Source organism: Nicotiana tabacum, chromosome 4 (genome assembly GCF_000715075.1).
Source record: "Nicotiana tabacum cultivar K326 chromosome 4, ASM71507v2, whole genome shotgun sequence".
In the NCBI taxonomy this organism is placed as follows: Eukaryota; Viridiplantae; Streptophyta; class Magnoliopsida; order Solanales; family Solanaceae; genus Nicotiana; species Nicotiana tabacum.
Window position 1 is genome coordinate 80,814,365 of NC_134083.1, and position 19,755 is coordinate 80,834,119.

Below are 19,755 nucleotides of genomic sequence, written 5' to 3' on the forward strand. Positions count from 1 at the left end.
TAGAAATTTCAAAGTTTATTAGGCTTGAATTGGGGTGTAATTCATGGTTTTAGCATTGTTTGAGGTGATTTGAGAATTCTACGAAGTTCGTATGATGTTTTAGGACTTGTTGGTATATTTGGTTGAGGTCCCGAGGGTCTCGGGTGAGTTTCAGATGGTTAACGGATCAATAATTGAACTAGAACAGCTGCTGCAATTTTCTTCTGTTGGAAATTGCTTCTACCCACGATCGAAGCCCAGATCGAGCTCAAGGTCGAGGGCCACGATCGAGCCCAGGGTAGAGGGTCACGATCGAAGGCATGATCGAGCCCAGGGTCGAGGGCCACGATCGAAGGCATGATCGAGCCCAGGGTCGAGGGTCACGATCGAATGCATGATCGAGCCCAGGGTCGAGGGTCACGATCGAAGGCATGATCGAGCCCAGGGTCGAGGGTCACGGTCGAAGGCTGGGAAGAAGACATAACCGAGAACCAGGATCGAGGACCTCGATCGAAGGCCAAGATCGAGGCAGAACCGAGGATGTCTGGGCAGAATTATAAAAACGGGATCTTCGTCCCATTTGCCATTTTTTGACAAATTGGAGCTTGGGGAGAGGCGATTTTTGTTATATTTACAAGGAAAACTTGAGGTAAGTCCCTTGTGATCATTTCTACTCCATAATAGTGAATTATCATTGAGTAATCCGACTAGATTACATGATTTTGAGGTGTAAATCAAAGATTGAAACTTAGAAATTTGGAAATTTGATTTGTATATTTGAGGGTCGAGTTAAGGTCGGATTTTGGTAAAATTGGTATGGGTAGACTCGTGGTTGAATGGGCTTTCGGATTTTATAACTTTTGTCGGATTCCAAGACGTGGGCCCCACCGGCGATTTTTGAACCAATTTCGGGTTTTGGTCTAATTTTGAAGCTTTTCTTGTGGAATTCATTCCATTAGCATATATTGATGGTATTATACTGATTGTGAATAGATTTGGAGCATTTGGAGGCCGAGTCCAGAGGCAAGAGCATTGCGGGGTGGAGATTTGACCAGTTTGAGGTAAGTAACGATTGTAAATCTAGTCCTGAGGGTATGAAACCCCGGATTTTATATCATTCTACTATTTTTAGTGATGCACATGCTAGGTGACGGGCGTGTGGGCGTGCACTGTTGGGGATTTGTGACTTGGTCCGCCCCGTAGCAACTGTAAAGTTGCATACTTTGTTGAAACCATTGATACTTGTATTATTTAGAAAGATTTTATGTAAATTGGGCTGAATACCATGTTTGGGCCTTGCGCCAATGCTGTTTGGACCCTTAGGGGCTGTTTCGTATCATCCTCTCACTGTTTTCAATTGAAAAATCTATACTCAGTCATGTTTATACTTGTTTATTGCATAACTCCGTTTTATGACTCTATTTTGATGCATATAAATGTTTTGGGCCGAATGCCCTGTTTTACTGAAATGCTCGAGTGGCTTGATTTGTGAGGATGAGTGTAGATCGGGGCTGCCCGCCTGCAGCATACTTATGACTGAGTGAGGCTGAGGGCCTGATTTGTGAGGATGAGTGTGGATCGGGGCTGCCCGCCTGCAGCATACTTTATTATTATCGCACGTGAGTTGTCCGTCCAGATTATAGCGCTTGGGCTGAAGGAGCCCCTCCAGAGTCTGTACACACCCCCAGTGAGCGCAGGTACCTACTGAGTGTGAGTGCCGAGTGCCGAGTGTTGAGTGACTCGGAGGCAAGTGTGATTGTGAGGTATGCCCGAGTGGCACGAGTGACTGTGAGGTTTACCCGAGGGGCTGTTTATGATTTCATCATTTTGCTCACCTTTGCATTGAGCCTTTGTTTGAAAAACTGTTGGAAAAATGTCTTTAAATGATTTTTACTGGAACTGGGTTTAAACGAGATGTTTGATTCAAATCCTGATTTTTAAAAAGCATGTGGTATTTTACTGAGATTTCTTGATATGAACGTTATATGCTTTACTTCTTCGTCACTACTGCTCAGTATTTATTTATTGTTGTTACTTACTGAGTTGGCATACTCACGTTACTCCCTGCACCTTGTGTGCAGATCCAGGTGTGGCTGGACACGGTAGCGGTTATTAAGTGTTCTGGTTGTAGATTTTTCTTGGAGATAGCAAGGTAGCTGTTTGGCGATCGCAGCCCCTTCTCTTCTCCCTCTTGTCTTCCTCTAGTTGTATTTAGCTATTTTCCAGGCTGAGTTAGCCTTAACATTGTTAGACAGATCGTAGTAGATGCTCATAACTTGTGACACCCCGATGTCGGGCTTTTTCTTTTCCGCACTTCTGTTTTTCTTTGATTTGAACTCTTTAAATGGAAGTTTTTATGTTAGATAACCTTGAAATTATCTTTGAAATGAAAATATCATTTTGTTTTGGAAATGAGTCGGCTTGCCTAGTTCCACGATAGGCGCCATCACGGCCGGGGGTTAGTTTTGGGTCGTGACAGATTGGTATCAGAGCCTAGGTTACATAGGTCTCACGAGTCATGAGCGGGTTTAGTAGGGTCTTGCGGATCGGTACGGAGACGTCTGTACTTATCTTCGAGAGGCTGCAAAACCTTTAGGAAAACTCCATATTCTTGAATTCTTGTCGTGCGAATCTGTTGATTCTAGTAACTAAACATCTGTTGTTTCATTCTCTCACAGATGGTGAGGACTCGTACTACCGGTCAGGAGGGTCAGCTACCAGTACCACCAGCCAGGGCCGCAAGAGGCCGAGGCCGCGGTAGAGGCTGTGGTAGGGGCAGAGGTGCAGCCCGTACAGCAGTTGGGGCAGTACCTACAGATCCACTGGTTGTCCCTGATCAGGACCAAGTTCCAGTTGTTGATGCACCAGCTCAGGCACCACATGTGCCTATTGTGATTCCAGGCCTTCAGGAGGCCCTAGCTCAGATTCTGACAGTGTGTACTGGCCTTGCTCAGGCGGTCTCTATTTCGACGGCCGCAACCACATCACAGGCCAGGGGAGGCACTCAGACTCCTGTTGCTCGCACACCCGAGCAGGTTATTCAGGGACTTCAGACACCGGAGGCACCACCAGCCCAGCCGGTTGCTGTTGCTCAGGATTATGTGGTTCCTGCTATGCCTGAGGATGATCAGCATAGGTTGGAGAGGTTTGGGAGACTTCAGCCACCACCTTTCAGTGGCACAGAGAGAGAGAACGCTCAGGACTTTTTGGACAGGTGTCAGAGGATACTCCGTACTGCTGGTATTTTGGAGACTTGTTGGGTCTCGTTCACTACCTTTCAGTTTTCTGGGGCTGCACTCAGATGGTGGGAGACTTACGAGAGGCGTAGGCCTGTTGGCGTAACACCCCTTACTTGGCAGCAGTTCTCCGTGGTCTTTTTGGAGAAGTTCGTGCCTCAATCCCGCAGAGAGGAGCTGCATAGACAGTTTGAGCAGCTACGCCAGAGTGATATATCTATGACGCAGTATAAGATGCGGTTCTCCGAGTTTGACCATCATGCTATTTGGTTGGTTCCCACAGACAGAGAGAGGATCATGAGGTTTATTGATGGCCTCACTTATCAGCTACAGTTGCTCATGACCAGGGAGCGAGCTTCGGGTGCTACCTTTGATGAGGTTGTCGACATTGCTCGGTAGATTGAGATGGTTTGCGGTCAGGAGAGGGTTGAGCGGGAGGCCAAGAGGCCTCGTGGTTAGGGTGGATTCAGCGGTGCTCCTTTTGGGGGTCAATTCCAGCACGGTAGAGGTCGTCATTTCAGACAGGCTCAGTCAGCTCGGCCATTTCATCGATGTGCATCATCTGGCCATGGTTCTCACAGTTCTCATCAGGGCCACTCATCACTTAGTGCCCTTCCAGTTCAGAGTTTGTCACGTGCTCCACCTGTTCAGGGCTCTTCCATGCCAGGTTCTTCTACTAGTCATCCCGGTGCTAGGGGTTCCCTTCAGTCTCCGCCGCCAGCACCAGAGAGTTGTTTTGAGTGTGGGGAGCTTGGGCATATGTGGAGGCAGTGTCCTCGTCGTCATGGAGGTCTATCTCAGCAGAGGAGTCAGCCTCCGACTACAGCCCCAGCTACCTCACCATCCACCCAGTCAGCTAGGGGTCGCCCTAGAGGTAGGGGTAGCCTTAGAGGGGGAGGCAGATCAGGGGGTGGTCAGGCCCGTTTCTATGCTATCCCTGCCAGACCAGATGCTATTGCTTCAGATGCTGTGATTACAGGTATTGTCTCAGTTTGCCACAGAGATGCCTCAGTATTATTTGACCCTGGTTCCACGTATTCATATGTTTCCTCGTATTTCTCCTATTTTCTGGATATGCCCCGTGAGTCCTTAGTTTCATCTGTACATGTATCTACTCCTGTGGGCGATGCTATTATTGTGGACCGCGTATATCGGTCATGTGTGGTGACTATTGGGGGTCTGGAGACCCGAGTAGATCTATTGTTGCTCAGTATGGTTGACTTTGATGTGATATTGGGTATGGATTGGTTATCTCCATGTCATGTTGTTCTAGATTGTCACGCTAAGACGGTGACGTTGGCTATGCCGGGAATTCCGAGGGTTGAGTGGAGCGGTTCTATAGATTATGTACCAAGTAGGGTGATTTCATATTTGAAGGCTCAACGCATGGTTGAGAAGGGTTGCCTATCTTATTTGGCTTTTGTGAGGGATGTTAGTGCAGAGACTCCTGCCATTTATTCTGTTTCGGTGGTACGTGATTTTCCGGATGTGTTTCCTGCAGACCTACCGGGCATGCCGCCTGACAGGGATATTGACTTTGGTATTGATTTGGTGCCGGGCACTCAGCCCATTTCTATTCCACCGTATTGTATGGCACCGGCGGAGTTGAAGGAATTGAAAGAACAGCTTCAGGAACTTTTTGATAAGGGGTTTATTCGGCCTAGTGTGTCACCTTGGGGTGCACCGGTTCTATTTGTGAAAAAGAAGGATGGTTTCATGAGAATGTGTTTTGATTACAGGCAGTTGAACAAGGTCACAGTCAAGAACAAGTATCCTTTACCTCGTATTGATGATTTATTCGACCAGCTTTAGGGAGCGAGGGTGTTCTCCAAGATTGATTTGAGGTCCGGTTATCACCAGCTGAAGATTCGGGATTCAGATATTCTCAAGACAGCTTTCAGAACCCGATATGGTCATTATGAGTTTATGGTGATGTCTTTTGGGCTGACCAATGCCCCAGCAGCGTTCATGCATCTAATGAACAGTGTATTCCAGCCCTATTTGGACTCATTCGTCGTTGTATTCATTGACGACATCCTGGTGTACTCTCGTAGCCAGGAAGAGCACTCTCAGCATTTGAGTGCTGTATTGCAGAGATTGAAGGAGGATAAGCTTTATGCAAAGTTCTCTAAATGTGAGTTTTGGCTCAGTTCAGTAGCATTCTTGGGGCACGTGGTGTCCAGTGAGGGTATTCAGGTGGATCCGAAGAAGATAGAGGCGGTGTAGAGTTGGCCCAGACCGTCCTCAGCCACGGAGATTAGGAGCTTTCTTGGTTTGGCGGGTTACTACCATCGCTTTGTAGAGGGATTTTCATCTATTGCATTGCCCTTGACCAAATTGACCCAAAAGGGTGCTCCATTCAGGTAGTCGGATGAATGTGAGGAGAGCTTTCAGAAGCTCAAGACTGCTTTGACCACAGCTCCAGTGTTAGTTTTGCCATCAGCTTCAGGTTCTTACACCGTGTATTGTGATGCCTCAAGGATAGGCATTGGTTGTGTTTTGATGCAGGAGGGTAGGGTGATTGCCTATGCCTCGCGCCAGTTGAAGACCCATGAGAAGAACTATCCTATCCATGATCTTGAGTTAGCAGCCATTGTTCACGCCTTGAAGATTTGGCGTCATTATTTGTATGGGGTTCATTGTGAGATCTATACTGATCACCGGAGTCTGCAGTATCTGTTAAAGCAGAAGGATCTTAATTTGCATCAGCGGAGATGGTTGGAGCTTCTTAAGGACTATGATATCACTATCTTGTACCATCCGGGGAAGGCCAATGTGGTGGCCGATGATTTGAGTCACCGGGCAGAGAGTTTGGGGAGTTTAGCCTATCTTTCAGCAGTAGAGAGACCTTTGGCATTAGATGTTCAGACCTTGGTAGGCCAGCTTGTCAGATTGGATATTTCGAAGCCTAGTCGGGTATTGGCTTGTGTGGTCTCCAAGTCTTCTCTTTATGACCGTATCAAGGAGCATCAGTATGATGACCCTCACTTGCTCGTTCTTCAGGACAGGGTTCGGAGAGGTGATGCTAGGGATGTGACTATTGGTGATGAGGGAGTGCTGAGAATGCAGGGCCGAAAATGTGTGCCTAATGTAGATGGGCTTCGAGAGCTGATTCTTGAAGAGGCCCACAGCTCGCGGTATTCCATCCATCCGGGTGCCGCGAAGATGTACCAGGATTTGAGGCAGCACTATTGGTGGAGGCGGATGCAGAAGGATATAGTTGGGTTTGTGGCTCGGTGTCTAAACTGTCAGCAGATTAAGTATGAGTATCAGAGACCAGGTGGCTTGCTTCAGAGGTTAGAGATCCCAGAGTGGAAGTGGGAGCGGATCACTATGGACTTTGTAGTTGGGCTCCCACGGACTTCGAGGAAGTTCGACGCTATTTGGGTTATTGTGGATCGGCTGACCAAGTCCGCGCACTTCATTCCAATTGGTACTACTTACTCTTCAGAGCGGTTGGCTGAAATTTACATCCGAGAGATCGTTCGCCTGCATGGTGTCCCAGTTTCCATCATTTCAGATAGGGGTACTCAGTTCACATCGCAGTTTTGGAGGGCCGCGCAGCGAGAGTTGGGTACTCAGGTTGAGTTAAGCACAACTCTTCACCCTTAGATGGACGGGCAGTCAGAGCGCACTATTCAGATATTGGAGGACATGTTGCGTGCTTGTGTCATTGATTTTGGGGGTTCATGGGACCAGTTTCTGCCACTCGCAGAGTTTGCATATAACAACAGTTATCAGTCGAGCATTCAGATGGCTCCGTACGAGGCTTTGTATGGAAGGAGGTGTAGATCTCCGGTTGGATGGTTTGAGCCGGGTGAGGCTAGGCTCTTAGGTACAGACTTGGTCCAGGATGCATTAGATAAGGTGAAATTGATTCAGGAGCGGCTTCGCACGGCGCAGTCTAGGCAGAAGAGCTACGCGGATAGGAAGGTCCGTGATGTGTCTTTTATGGTTGGGGAGAAGGTTTTGCTGAAGGTATCACCCATGAAGGGTGTTATGAGGTTTGGGAAGAGGGGCAAGTTGAGCCCCTGGTTCATTGGGCCTTTTGAGGTGCTTCAGAGGATAAGAGAGGTGGCTTATAAGCTTGCCTTGCCACCCAGCTTGTCGAGTGTGCATCCAGTGTTTCATGTTTCTATGCTCCAGAAGTATATTGGAGATCCGTCCCATGTTTTGGATTTCAGCACGGTTCAGTTAGAGGGTGATATGACTTATGATGTGGAGCCGGTGGCTATTTTGGATCGGCAGGTTCGAAGGTTAAGGTCAAAGGATATAGCTTCAGTGAAGGTGCAATGGAGAGGTCAGCCTGTGGAGGAGTCCACTTGGGAGATCGAGCGGGAGATGCGGAGCAGATATCCACGCCTATTCGAGACTCCAGGTATGTTTCTAGACCCGTTCGAGGACGAACGGATGTTTAAGAGGGGGAGGATGTAATGACCCGGCCGGTCGTTTCGAGAGTTATAACCCTATTTTTCCCATTTCTACTTATTTTTGTGTTATTCAGCTATATTATGTTATATCGGATTAATTGGTTCGAGTCCGGAAGGAGCTCGGGGTAAAATGAGACACTTAGTCTCATAATTGAAAATTTTAAGTTAGAAAAATGGACTGGATATGGACCTATATGTAAATGACCTCGGATTTGAATTTTGATGATTCCAATAGATCCGTATGGTGATTTTGGGCTTAAGAGCGTGTCCGGAATATTATTTGGAAGTCCGTAGAGGAATTAGGCTTGAAATGCCGAAAGTTTTATTTTGAGAAGTTTGACCGGGGGGTTGACTTTTTGATATTGGGGTCGGAATCTGATTCTAAAAATTGGAATACCCCTGTTATGTCATTTAGGACTTGTGTGCAAAATTTGAGGTCAATCAGACGTGATTTGATAGGTTCCGGAGTTGTTTGTAGAAATTAGAAATTTCAAAGTTCATTAGGCTTGAATTGGGGTGTAATTCATGGTTTTAGCGTTGTTTGAGGTGATTTGAGGATTCAACTAAGTTCGTATAATATTTTAGGACTTGTTGGTATATTTGGTTGAGGTCCCGAGGGCCTCGGGTGAGTTTCGGATGGTTAACGGATCAAAAATTGAACTAGAACAGCTGCTGCAATTTCCTTATGTTGGAAATTGCTTCTGCCCAGAATCGAGCCCAGATCGAGCTCAGGGTCGATGGCCACAATTGAAGCCCAGATCGAGCTCAAGGTCGAGGGCCACGATCGAGCCCAGGGTCGAGGGTCACGATCGAAGGCATGATCGAGCCCAGGGTCGAGGGTCACGATCGAAGGCATGATCGAGCCCAGGGTCGAGGGTCACGATCGAAGGCATGATCGAGCCCAGGGTCGAGGGTCACGGTCGAAGGCTGGGAAGAAGAAATAACCGAGAACCAGGATCGAGGACCTCGATCGAAGGTCAAGATCGAGGCAGAACCTAGGATATCTGGGCAGAATTATAAAAACGGGAGCTTCGTCCTATTTGCCATTTTTGACAAATTGGAGCTTGGGGAGAGGCGATTTTTGTTATATTTTCAAGGAAAACTTGAGGTAAGTCCCTTGTGATCATTTCTACACCATAATAATGAATTATCATCGAGTAATCCGACTAGATTACATGATTTTGAGGTGTAAATCAGAGATTGAAACTTAGAAATTTGGAAATTTGATTTGTATATTTGAGGGTCGAGTTAAGGTCGGATTTTGTAAAATTGGTATGGGTAGACTCGTGGTTGAATGAGCTTTTGGATTTTATATTTTTTGTCGGGTTCCGAGACGTGGTCCCCACAGGCGATGTTTGAGCCAATTTCGGGTTTTGGTCTAATTTTGAAGCTTTTCTTGTGGAATTCATTCCATTAGCGTATATTGATGGTATTATACTGATTGTGAATAGATTTGGAGCATTTGGAGGCTGAGTCCAGAGGCAAGAGCATTGCGGGGTAGAGATTTGACCGGTTTGAGGTAAGTAACGATTGTAAATCTAGTCATGAGTGTATGAAACCCCGGATTTTATATCATTCTACTATTTTTAGTGACGCACATGCTAGGTGACGGGCGTGTGGGCGTGCACTGTTGGGGATTTGTGACTTAGTCCGCCCCGTAGCAACTGTAAAGTTGCATACTTTGTTGAAACCATTGATACTTATATGATTTAGAAAGATTTTATGTAAATTGGGCTGAATGCCATGTTTGGGCCTTGCGCCAATGCTGTTTGGACCCTTAAGGGCTGTTTCGTATCATCCTCTCACTGTTTTCGATTGAAAAATCTATACTCAGTCATGTTTATACTTGTTTACTGTATAACTCCGTTTTATGACTCTATTTTGATGCATATAAATGTTTTGGGCCGAATGCCGTGTTTTACTGAAATGCCCGAGTGGCTTGATTTGTGAGGATGAGTGTGGATCGGGACTGCCCGCCTGCAGCATACTTATGACTGAGTGAGGCCGAGGGCCTGATTTGTGAGGATGAGTGTGGATCGGGGCTGTCCGCCTGCAGCATACTTTATTATTATCGCACGTGAGTTGTCCGTGCAGATTATAGCGCTTGGGCTGAAGGAGCCCCTCCGGAGTCTGTACACACCCCCAGTGAGCGCAGGTACCTACTGAGTGCAAGTGCAGAGTGTTGAGTGACTCGGAGGCAAGAGTGATTGTGAGGTATGCCCGAGGGGCTGTTTATGATTTCACCATTTTGCTCACCTTTGCATTGAGCCTTTGTTTGAAAAAAGTTGGAAAAATATCTTTAAATGATTTTTACTGGAACTGGGTTTAAGCGAGATGTTTGATTCAAATCCTGATTTTTAAAAAGCATGTGGTATTTTACTGAGATTTCTTGATATGAACGTTATATGCTTTACTTCTCGTTACTACTGCTCAGTCTTTATTTATTGTTGTTACTTACTGAGTTGGCGTACTCATGTTACTCCCTGCACCTTGTGTGCAGATCCAGGTGTGGCTGGACACGGTAGCGGTTATTGAGTGTTCTGGTTGCAGATTTTTCTTGGAGATAGCAAGGTAGCTGTTTGGCGATCGCAGTCCCTGCTCTTCTCCCTCTTTTCTTCCTCTAGTTGTATTTAGCTATTTTCTAGGCTGAGTTAGCCTTGACATTGTTAGACAGATTGTAGTAGATGCTCATGACTAGTGACACCCCGATGTCGGGCTTTTTCTTTTCCGCACTTCTATTTTTCTTTGATTTGAACTCTTTAAATGGAGGTTTTTATGTTAGATAACCTTGAAATTATCTTTGAAATGAAAATATCGTTTTGTTTTGGAAATGAGTCGGCTTGCCTAGTTCCACGATAGGCACCATCACGACAGGGGGTTAGTTTTGGGTCGTGATAATTTATTAATTACATCTTAGTTAATTCAAATTATTAGCTTGTGGTTGTTTCTTTAATTCTAGTTTTAACTTGTGAATTATTGTAACTACCAATTCACCATACTATCTATGCTATTGCTTGAGAAAGCCCGGTTTAGATTAGAGTAGAATTAAAGAGAGTTAGTTTCTGAACTCGTGGCTCGGGGAACGATTTCACGGTTAGGATAGGAATATACCTAACAGTTTTGCGTAGTTGAATATTGTATTATATTCGTTCAATATAGACTCAATACCATAGGAATATATGATTGATATATTGTGGATATGCGAGTAGTATTGTGCGAACATACTATTAATATAAACAATCTGGTCAATTAGCAACCACTGATAATCTTGATTAACAAGTGTGGTTATTGAACTTAATAGGATTGATAAATCGACCACAACCCTGGAATCTTCATCTCCTCTAAGTAAAATCCAAAAACACACGTTTGCATCCTTGATAAATTAGCTAATTACTTGTTCAATATTTGCAAAAGTAGTTTAGTAGAAAAATAATATTTTTAATTATCTTGGACAGTTAATTGATTTTAGTTAGCTTAAGAAACGATTAATCTAAATCTTTGTGGGTTCGGCATCCGACTTTCGAGTCACTTTATTACTTGACGGCCACGTATATTTGCGTTTACTTGGGAAACCAACAAATGTTGTAACTTGTGTTTGGATGTTCTAGTTAGTTTATGTTTTCTTTAGTTTATATTTTATGGGTTTGATTAGTTGAAATGGTGGATTAATTGGTTGAAATGGTGGCTTGATTGGCTGGAATGGTGGATCGATTCGTTGGTTGCTATATTTTTTAATTGGCAAGTGATGTGGCTTTAAAACAACTGAAATTTGGCAAATACTTTCCAGTTTTCCGACCACAGTAGTCGCCAAATGCTCAAAATTTTCCCAGATTCAAGAACATTTGCGACCGCTGTAGTGGGAAAAGTAAATAAATAAATAAATAATATTAAAATAAATTTACGACTGTTGTAGCGGAAAAAGTAAGTAAATAAATAATATTAAAATTGTTTTGCGATTGCAGTAGTTGGAAATTTAAATAATAAATAATAATGGATTAAATTTGCTACGACAGTAATGGGAAAACTAAAATAAATAAAAATACATTGTAATATTTACAACCACTCTAGTGGAAAAATTTAAATTAAATTATAATTATTTACAATATTTGCGACCGAAGTAGTGGGAAAGATTATATAAAAATTTAATTATATTATTTGCGACCGCGTTAGTCACACAGTTGACAACTGATCATGCCACTAGGCATTTGATTAAGGCATTTCACAATGATCCGAACACTTTGTTCGCCCGGTTCACTAAGTTGTTGGCTTACCAAGCACTTGCAGATAGGGCGGTAAAATAGAAGTCTCACTACTAGCTTTTAGTCTTTAATTAGTCATTTTTATATTTTGACTTTCCGACTGCCATAGTCACAAATTATAGATGGAATCAGTCGCAAACTATTTCAGACCAGCTATTTTGCGACCATATTATTTCAGTCTGAATGTAGTCGGAAACCAACATTTTTTTACTGCATTCCGACCGTTTTGACAGTTGAAAAATAGCCATTTTCTAGTAGTGACGTAAATATTATATTTTTCATGGAGATTTGTAATAGGAGATCCATATGGAGATGCAAACAAGGATTTGAAATAGCTAAAAGGAAACGCATGGTATGCATATTGAATAAAAGTCTTCATGGATTGAAGCAGGCAGCAATGTAGTGGTACAAGAAGTTTGATCCATTCATGAAAAATCAAACTTACATAAAGACCTATTTGAATTCATGTGTATACTTTAAAAGATTTTCTGACAACAACTTTATTATTTTGTTGTTGTTGTATGTGGATGATATGTTCATTGTAGAATAAGAGAAGAAGGTGATTGTAAAGTTGAAGGGAGATTTCTCCAAGTCACTTGATATGAAGGACTTGGGCTCAACACAAAAATTCTGAGAATGAAGATTGTTCGAGATAGAAAAAGCTGAAAGTTGTGGATATCTCAAGAGAAGTACATTAAACATGTATTGGAATGCTTCAATATGAATAGTACTAAGCCAATTAGTACACCTCTTTCTAGTCATCTAAAATTAAGCAAGAAGATGTGTCTTACAACAAAGGAGGAGAAAGAGATCCTGGCGAGAGTTCCTTATTCTTCAACTGTCGAAAGTTTGATATATGCAATATATAGTATAAATTTGACCAGATATTGCTCACGCAGTCGGTGTTGTCAGCAAGTCTCTTGGAAATGCCAAAAAAGAATACTTGAAAGTAGTCAAGTGGATACTCAGGTACCTGAGAGGTACCTCAGGAGACTACTTGTGTTTTGGAGGATATGATCCAATCATGAAGGGTTATACAAATGTTGATATGGCAAGTGACCTTGATAATAGAAAATTCATTACTGAATATTTGTTTACTTTTTCAAGGGGAGCTATATCATGGCAATCGAGGTTTTAGAAGTGTGTCGTACTCTCTACAACTGAAGCAGAGTACATTGCCGTTGCTGAAGCTGTCAAGGAGATGCTATGGCTGAAACAGTTCCTTCAAGAGCTTGGCTTGCATCAGAAGGAGTATGTCGTTTATTGTGACAGTCAAAGTGCAATAGACTTGAGCAAGAACTTCATGTATCATACAAGAACCAAATGCATCAACGCTAGTTATCACTGGATTCGAGAAATGGTAAAGAGTGAATCTCTACAAGTCCGAAATTTTTTCACAAATGAGAATCCTGCAGATATGCTGACCAAGGTAACAAGAGACAAGTTCAAGTTATACAAAGAACTTTGTCAGTATGCGCTCAACCTAGAAGTCAGATGTTATCTCCTTTAGGAGTATGTGTGTGTGTGTGGGGGGGGTGTTGATGAGGTCCATACTCGTATATAAAAAATTGTTATAGGTACCAAATCTGTTTTGGATAAAACGGTTTTGGTGGTGGAAAAGCAAGCAGAAACCAATTCTGATTGATTAGCTTGGCCAACAACTTTGGCTATAACTAGATACGCTTCTTTCTTCATTCAATACACCATGTTAGAGAGAAATATATTTGAGAGTTAGATCGCAATGTGAGGTATTCATAGACAGTATAGTTTATGGGAAAAAATAAAGAGTGTAAGCGATATTATAGTGAGGTGAAAATCTCAAAAGAGGGTTATTTCTTTTGAGTGTGTAGTTATTCCTGAAATATTTTACTCAAAACTACGGAGTATAAAATTCCTTATTGTAATAGATTACTTTGTTCCTCTCGGACTCATGGTATTTTTCCTTATTTAGAAAGATTTTCACGTAAAAATCTTTTTGTTCTTGTTATTCATGTTGATTACCGTATCTCGATATTATATTATTATTCTATTATTATTACCCTAAATATTATTTTTTATGGGGGATTTATTACCAACAGGAACTCAACAGCTTCATCCAAGGATTCTCTTTTTTCATCAGGCACCTCTGACTTTAAGGCTTAAGCGTTATCTGCACCAACCACAACCACCAGCTTTTGTATAAGTGCTCATATAAAAAATAACGTGCTATTTGTATATCATGCTTCTTTATAATTTAAGAAAATAATATTTTTAAATATTTAATGTATAAAAGACAGATCTTTTACGTGTAAAACTAAATATCTCATGTGTAAAAAAGAAAAGATAGGGTCATAAAACTAAAAATAAGTTCGTAAAAAACTACATTACCAATTGACCCATGACATTTGAACAAAAAGCGGAAAAAATGAACAACTTATCTAAGTCCTTAATTAGGTACAGGGGCGGCTCAAGGATATGCGGGGCCTAAGATCAAAGTTTAATATGGGGCCTAAATTTTTAAAAGATAGTTATAACATACATTTTATTTGAAATATATTCTTCTAATTTTTTGAAATACAAAGTTGTTAATAATCTTTTTTATAATCGATTTTCTCTAATTATCTTTATTTAATTGATAATATAGCCAGCTCATTTAATTTTTCTTGAGATATTGTTGATATTAGATACTCCCTCCGTTTTAATTTATGTGAACCTGTTTGACTGGGCACGGAGTTTAAGAAAAATTGAAGACTTTTAGAATTTGTGGTCCTAAACAAGTCAAAAAAGGGCCCAGAGTATTTGTGTGGTTATAAAAGCTTCTCATTAAGGGTAGAAGTGTAAGTTTGAGATAAATTATTTCCAAATTTAGAAATGGGTCATTCTTTTTAGAACGGACCAAAAAAGAAATAATTTCACATAAACTGGAACGGAGCGAGTAATATCTTATAAAGCAATAGAAGTATAGAATTATTGGAAGCTTAAAAGTATTGTTGAACAGTGGAGCTAATGAAATCTTGTAGAAAGAAAGTGAGTAATGAAATATTGGAAAAAGAAGGTGAGTAAGAATATTAAAGAGAAAGATAAAAAAATATATAGGGGTTTCTGAAATATAAAGAGAGTGGAGAAAAGAAAGATTGACCTGGACATATTAAGAAAGGGAGAGTGAATTTTTGTATACATTATCTAATGAAGGAGTAAAACTGAAACGTTGCGAAAACTATTCATCTATCCATTTTTAAATATGTCAAATTATTACTTTATTTACATATCTAAAGAGCTCTATTTTCTTTTATAGTAAAAACTCTAATTTTGTATTAAAAAGTACTAAATATTATTTTTTAAATACCTATTAACCTTTTTTTTTTAAATGGGGCCCCCTAAATTTGGGGGCCTCAAGTCACATGCCTTACCCCTCATTAGGTTAGAGCCGGCCCTGATTAGGTATCATTCGTGAAATTTATCGGTCCTTGTAAAGTTGTAACTCTTCCGACGATATGAAATTCATTAGCCGGTTGAGAGTGTAAATATATTTGATGTTGCTTGCAGTTTTGCAATTCATTAGCCAAGAAGTACTTTCGGAAATTTCTTCTTTTGAGTGGCTGGTTGATAATAAAATAGATATGCATGAGATGTGCTTTTGTTAAAGAGAACAATTACGGGTAAGTATAGTAGGTGAGTTGCTTTCCCAATTAATTTGCCTATAATCTTATTTCTTACCCTAATTTAGCCTATTTGTATAAATTTGAATTTTTTTCCACTTATTAACAGGGTACTAATTTGAGAGTGATATTTATCACCACATATTTAAATATTATTGGATGAATTAAAGTAGAAATTTAAAACTTATTTGTTGGAGTTTTTAAAAGCTAGAAAACTCATAAATAAGTTTTGTGATTTGTTAAAGTTTTTGGCAAATTCATGATTGGGTTGGGGGTGTTATTTGGAAGTTGTGGTTGGAAAGCTATTTGGTGAAAGTTTGAGCTATTTAATGCAGTTTTTCATGAGTTGAATTTGTAAGAAACGAAATCTGATTTTTGTGTATGCAATATACAATAATAACTTAATAAGTATATAATATTATTTACTGGGTGTATAAACACCGTTAAAATTAAGCTATGCACTGTAAAACTGTACTTTTGTGCCAGCGAAAAAAAAAAGGAAGAATTAGGATGAAATCATGACGCAGAGGAATTAAAGTTGCTGTTTATTGTTACTATTTTTTCTTACATAATCACGAAGCAGAATTTCAGGGGACTAGAGTCGAGATGTGAACAAAGAAAAGTGACACTATATATGCTATTGCAGTACTTAAAGTATGTGAAAATACTTCATCTAATTATGCACATACAAATTATACACTGCCTTGCTACAAAATCACAAGAACATATTTGAATACAATTTAAAACCATAACAATTAAACTTGTCAACATAAAAGTATCATATAATCTTCAATTTTGCCACGAGTTGCGACAGTGATCATGAGGCGTCCATTGAAACGTCAAAGTGTCATTTGCAGTGGTACTCATAAACCTCTTCCAATCATGAATCACTGCTATCAAATCAGCCATTTTAGCACTAATTCTTCTGCAACAGTTGGAGTGAACAGTCACAACGGCCCTAACATCCTTACTGTTTTGACAAAACCCGCTGAAATAAACAGTGTCTAAGAACCTCACTTTAAGGCCTAAGTTTCGAAATTCTCCTCCGCGCATTAGGTTTTGCAGAACGTCTTGTTCTTTTAATCCAGTAGAATTGTCTTTCTTCGCGTACCACGCATCAAACAATGAAATGGTTTTGTTGTTTGATCTGATCATGTAAAAGCCTGTGTTAATGAGATTGGCTTCGGACCATTGGTTGCCGTTGAAATTGTCTGTACTGATCTGCAAGTCTATGGTTTTGTTGTGGCTCAACTTTGGGAATGGATTTCTTAGCCATAACACATCAGTGTCCTGTTCACCACGAAAGAAATATAGTCAGCTAATTGAGTTTTGCAAATATAGTTTCAATGAACAATAACTTTATTTACACAACATAGGATTGTGTTAATATAATTAAGTGAAAGCTAATTAAATTGGGAAAAACTATGTTAGTTTAGTCATGACAATCAAGTGAAAGCTTTCTCTCACCGAGAACACATAAGACAAGCGCTAACATTAATACACCAACAATATGAAAGAACTGATGTAACTTATACTCCCCCGGTCCACTTTAATTGATTTTTGGCTATTTTCACACATATGAAGAAATTCACTTTTTAGCACTGATTAACAATAAAATTGACCATATTAACCTTAATTCTTTTATTAGAACTATAACAAATACTCCAACTTTGGAAAAAAAGAAGTTTATTGTACTTAATTTTTCACGTACTAATCTTACTTTTTATGATGTGTAGTTATGAGACAAAAGTGTTATTTATAATAACTTAAATGCAAAGAAAAATGAATGTTGTTAGGTGTAGTTTTCAACCAAAAAGCCGTCCAATTTCCGATGTATATATAGTGAGGCATACGTACCGTGAAGATGAAGTTATAACCACGTTTTAGAACGTCGCCTAAGAACCGGGTTCTTCGCCACATCATCTTTATAAAATCTTCAGACATATACAATTTCTCTCCGATGAAATCAACACCGTCCGTTTGGAGCTTATAGCAATGGAGTCCAAGAAACTTGCACCTTCTGTACGACGTTTGATCCATCGCAACGATCAAAAGGTGTTTGATTAATTTCGCAGTGCCTTTTCCTAGCCAAAAACCATCTAAGAAAATATCTAGCATCGGCTTATCTCCCTCCACGTATGCTTTATTTACAATTGCAATAATTACCGTCTTGTCCTTCGTTGCAGCTCCCGCTAATGCTTCTTCTAGCTTATCTCCATATATTTTCATGTTAAACTGGAATACGTATACAAAACAAAATTAATTAGAAACTGAAAAACAGAATCAACTAAAAAATAATTAAAGAATAAAGATGATTACTTACTGTTTTTGAAGGTTGACAAACGGAGCTTCGCATAGGAAATAAAGCAAAATTACTGCTGTAATTACCAGAAGAGCTTAAGAGGAGAATAGATAATAAAACTAAAGCTAGAAGTGTATACACAATATAGTTATAGTATTCATTGATGAGATTTTTGAAATTCGTATTCTTCAAATCCATAATCTGCGCTATAGTTTTGAGGGTCGATCTTAACGAAATAGAGAGTGTTGTTAGAGGAAGAGGAAATATTTCATAAAATTGTTGAAGTGTTAAAAGGGGATGACTAGTTGTGTGACTGTTCTAAACTCCAACTAAAATTCTACTTGCTTACCATTGGTTTTGTACTTCTATTTGATTTGTTCAACTACTTAAACTAGTCGGGTATCCTAATAACCTACGAAATTCCATTCTTTGACAATTTTTTGTAAAGAATTTTCAATTTGGGTGTACTAAATAATTTATTTATTGAAATATATGTTATTTGTTTCTAAATAAAGTTCAAGATATTTAAAAAGCGTGAGAAAAGTATATACCGTGTGATAGAATTATTGCATTTTTAAAATGTTATAAAAGAATATAGAATGTTCTGTCAAATGATAAACGAACTTGACTTTCTTCTAGTAGGAAAACGATTATACAAAATATTCTATGTGGGGATTGAAAGCTTTTTCTAATTAATTATTTATATAAATATGTTAGTGTCAAAGGGCACCGCCAAGTGGTAGAGATGATTTGCTTCCATTACTAAACATTTAAATCACGATGTAGGCAGAAACCTAAAATATGTATAAATATTCAAATATAGTGCTAAGATCAATTATTAACTTAAACTACTTGGGTAGGGGAATATAGCATAGATTTAGTAAGGTGTGCTGAGCGGCCTCATCCTAAGTAGTCCCAACTCCCAGTGGCCTAATTCCTATAATAACGAATTATACAAATTTATTTAGTTAAGTTTTTGACAAATTAAAAGTGTTTACTTTTCCTTTGAAAAAAAAGCTTATTTTGGAGAGTTATGATGTTTCACCAAGCTTTTGATAATAATAAAAAAAAAAAGTGAGTAATATCATAAGTTAATTTTCTATTCCGGTGAAGAAGTCAAATTTATAGTCGTTTTTACATTAGAAATAGGAGCAAAAGTTGTATTTAATTATTTTCAGAATAAAAATACCCTTAATAAGAATTTACATTTATCAAAGTATTCCAAGTATATTAGGGAACCCCTAAACTTGGGGCATAGCATATGGATTTAGTCAATGATTAAAATTTCACCATTGATAGACTAGTACCGTACGTAAGGAATGCTGTATACGGTGAAAAAGATGTGCTTTTTTTATTTTTTATTTTGGAGAGTTATAATGATATGTTTTTATGAAAAAAATTACTTTTGAGTAGCGACAGAAGTTATTTGTTTATTATGGTGGAAAAAAAAACTATTCTTTTTATAAACAAAAGCAGAAGCTGTATTTTATTTTTTTCGGGACAAAACACTCTTATTGAAAATATATACCGATGTATCTTCTAGTGTGAGCAAAAACGAACTTGATTTCTTTCCTCTCTCTAACTTTTTATTTTAATTTTTATATTTTAATTAAATGGAATAAATAAATAAATAACACTCATTTAATTGCCGTTAAGTCTGACGGTACGAAGAATACGAGTTTGCATATTTTCTATTTTCTATGCCCGCATTAAAGCCTTGTTACTTTCGGGAGCAATCAGAAACAAGAGAAACAAACCTTGTTTTTTCTCCGAACAAGCAAAAGCAAATCTTATATAGGAAAAACAAGGTGTAGGCATATAAATTTTATTGGATTTAAATTCATAAAATAATGTGGACTATATTTTAAATATATTAGTCCAAATAAATATTTTGGACTAATATAATTGGAT

The 19,755-nt window shown here is 39.6% G+C and overlaps 1 protein-coding gene across 1 annotated transcript; it reads right to left on the reverse strand.

Moving 5' to 3' along the window:
• Positions 1–16,151: 16,151 nt before the first annotated feature.
• Positions 16,152–18,318, reverse strand: LOC107794950 (uncharacterized protein At1g28695). Its single transcript, XM_016617508.2, has 3 exons — positions 17,866–18,318; positions 17,400–17,777; positions 16,152–16,832 (listed from the first exon to the last, which is right to left on the reverse strand). Exons 1-3 carry the CDS (start codon positions 18,040–18,042, stop codon positions 16,332–16,334), a joined length of 1,056 nt encoding a protein of 351 aa, XP_016472994.1. The 5' UTR covers positions 18,043–18,318; the 3' UTR covers positions 16,152–16,331.
• Positions 18,319–19,755: the final 1,437 nt, after the last annotated feature.

What these genes read in the sequence shown, in the direction of transcription:
- LOC107794950 (XM_016617508.2), bottom strand. Translation starts at nt 18,042, where the DNA reads ATGGATTTGAAGAATACGAATTTCAAAAATCTCATCAATGAATACTAT. An exon ending in TTTGTCAACCTTCAAAAACA is followed by an intron (nt 17,778 to 17,865) that starts GTAAGTAATCAT and finishes TACGTATTCCAG; the next exon opens with TTTAACATGAAAATATATGG. An exon ending in GTTATAACTTCATCTTCACG is followed by an intron (nt 16,833 to 17,399) that starts GTACGTATGCCT and finishes CGTGGTGAACAG; the next exon opens with GACACTGATGTGTTATGGCT.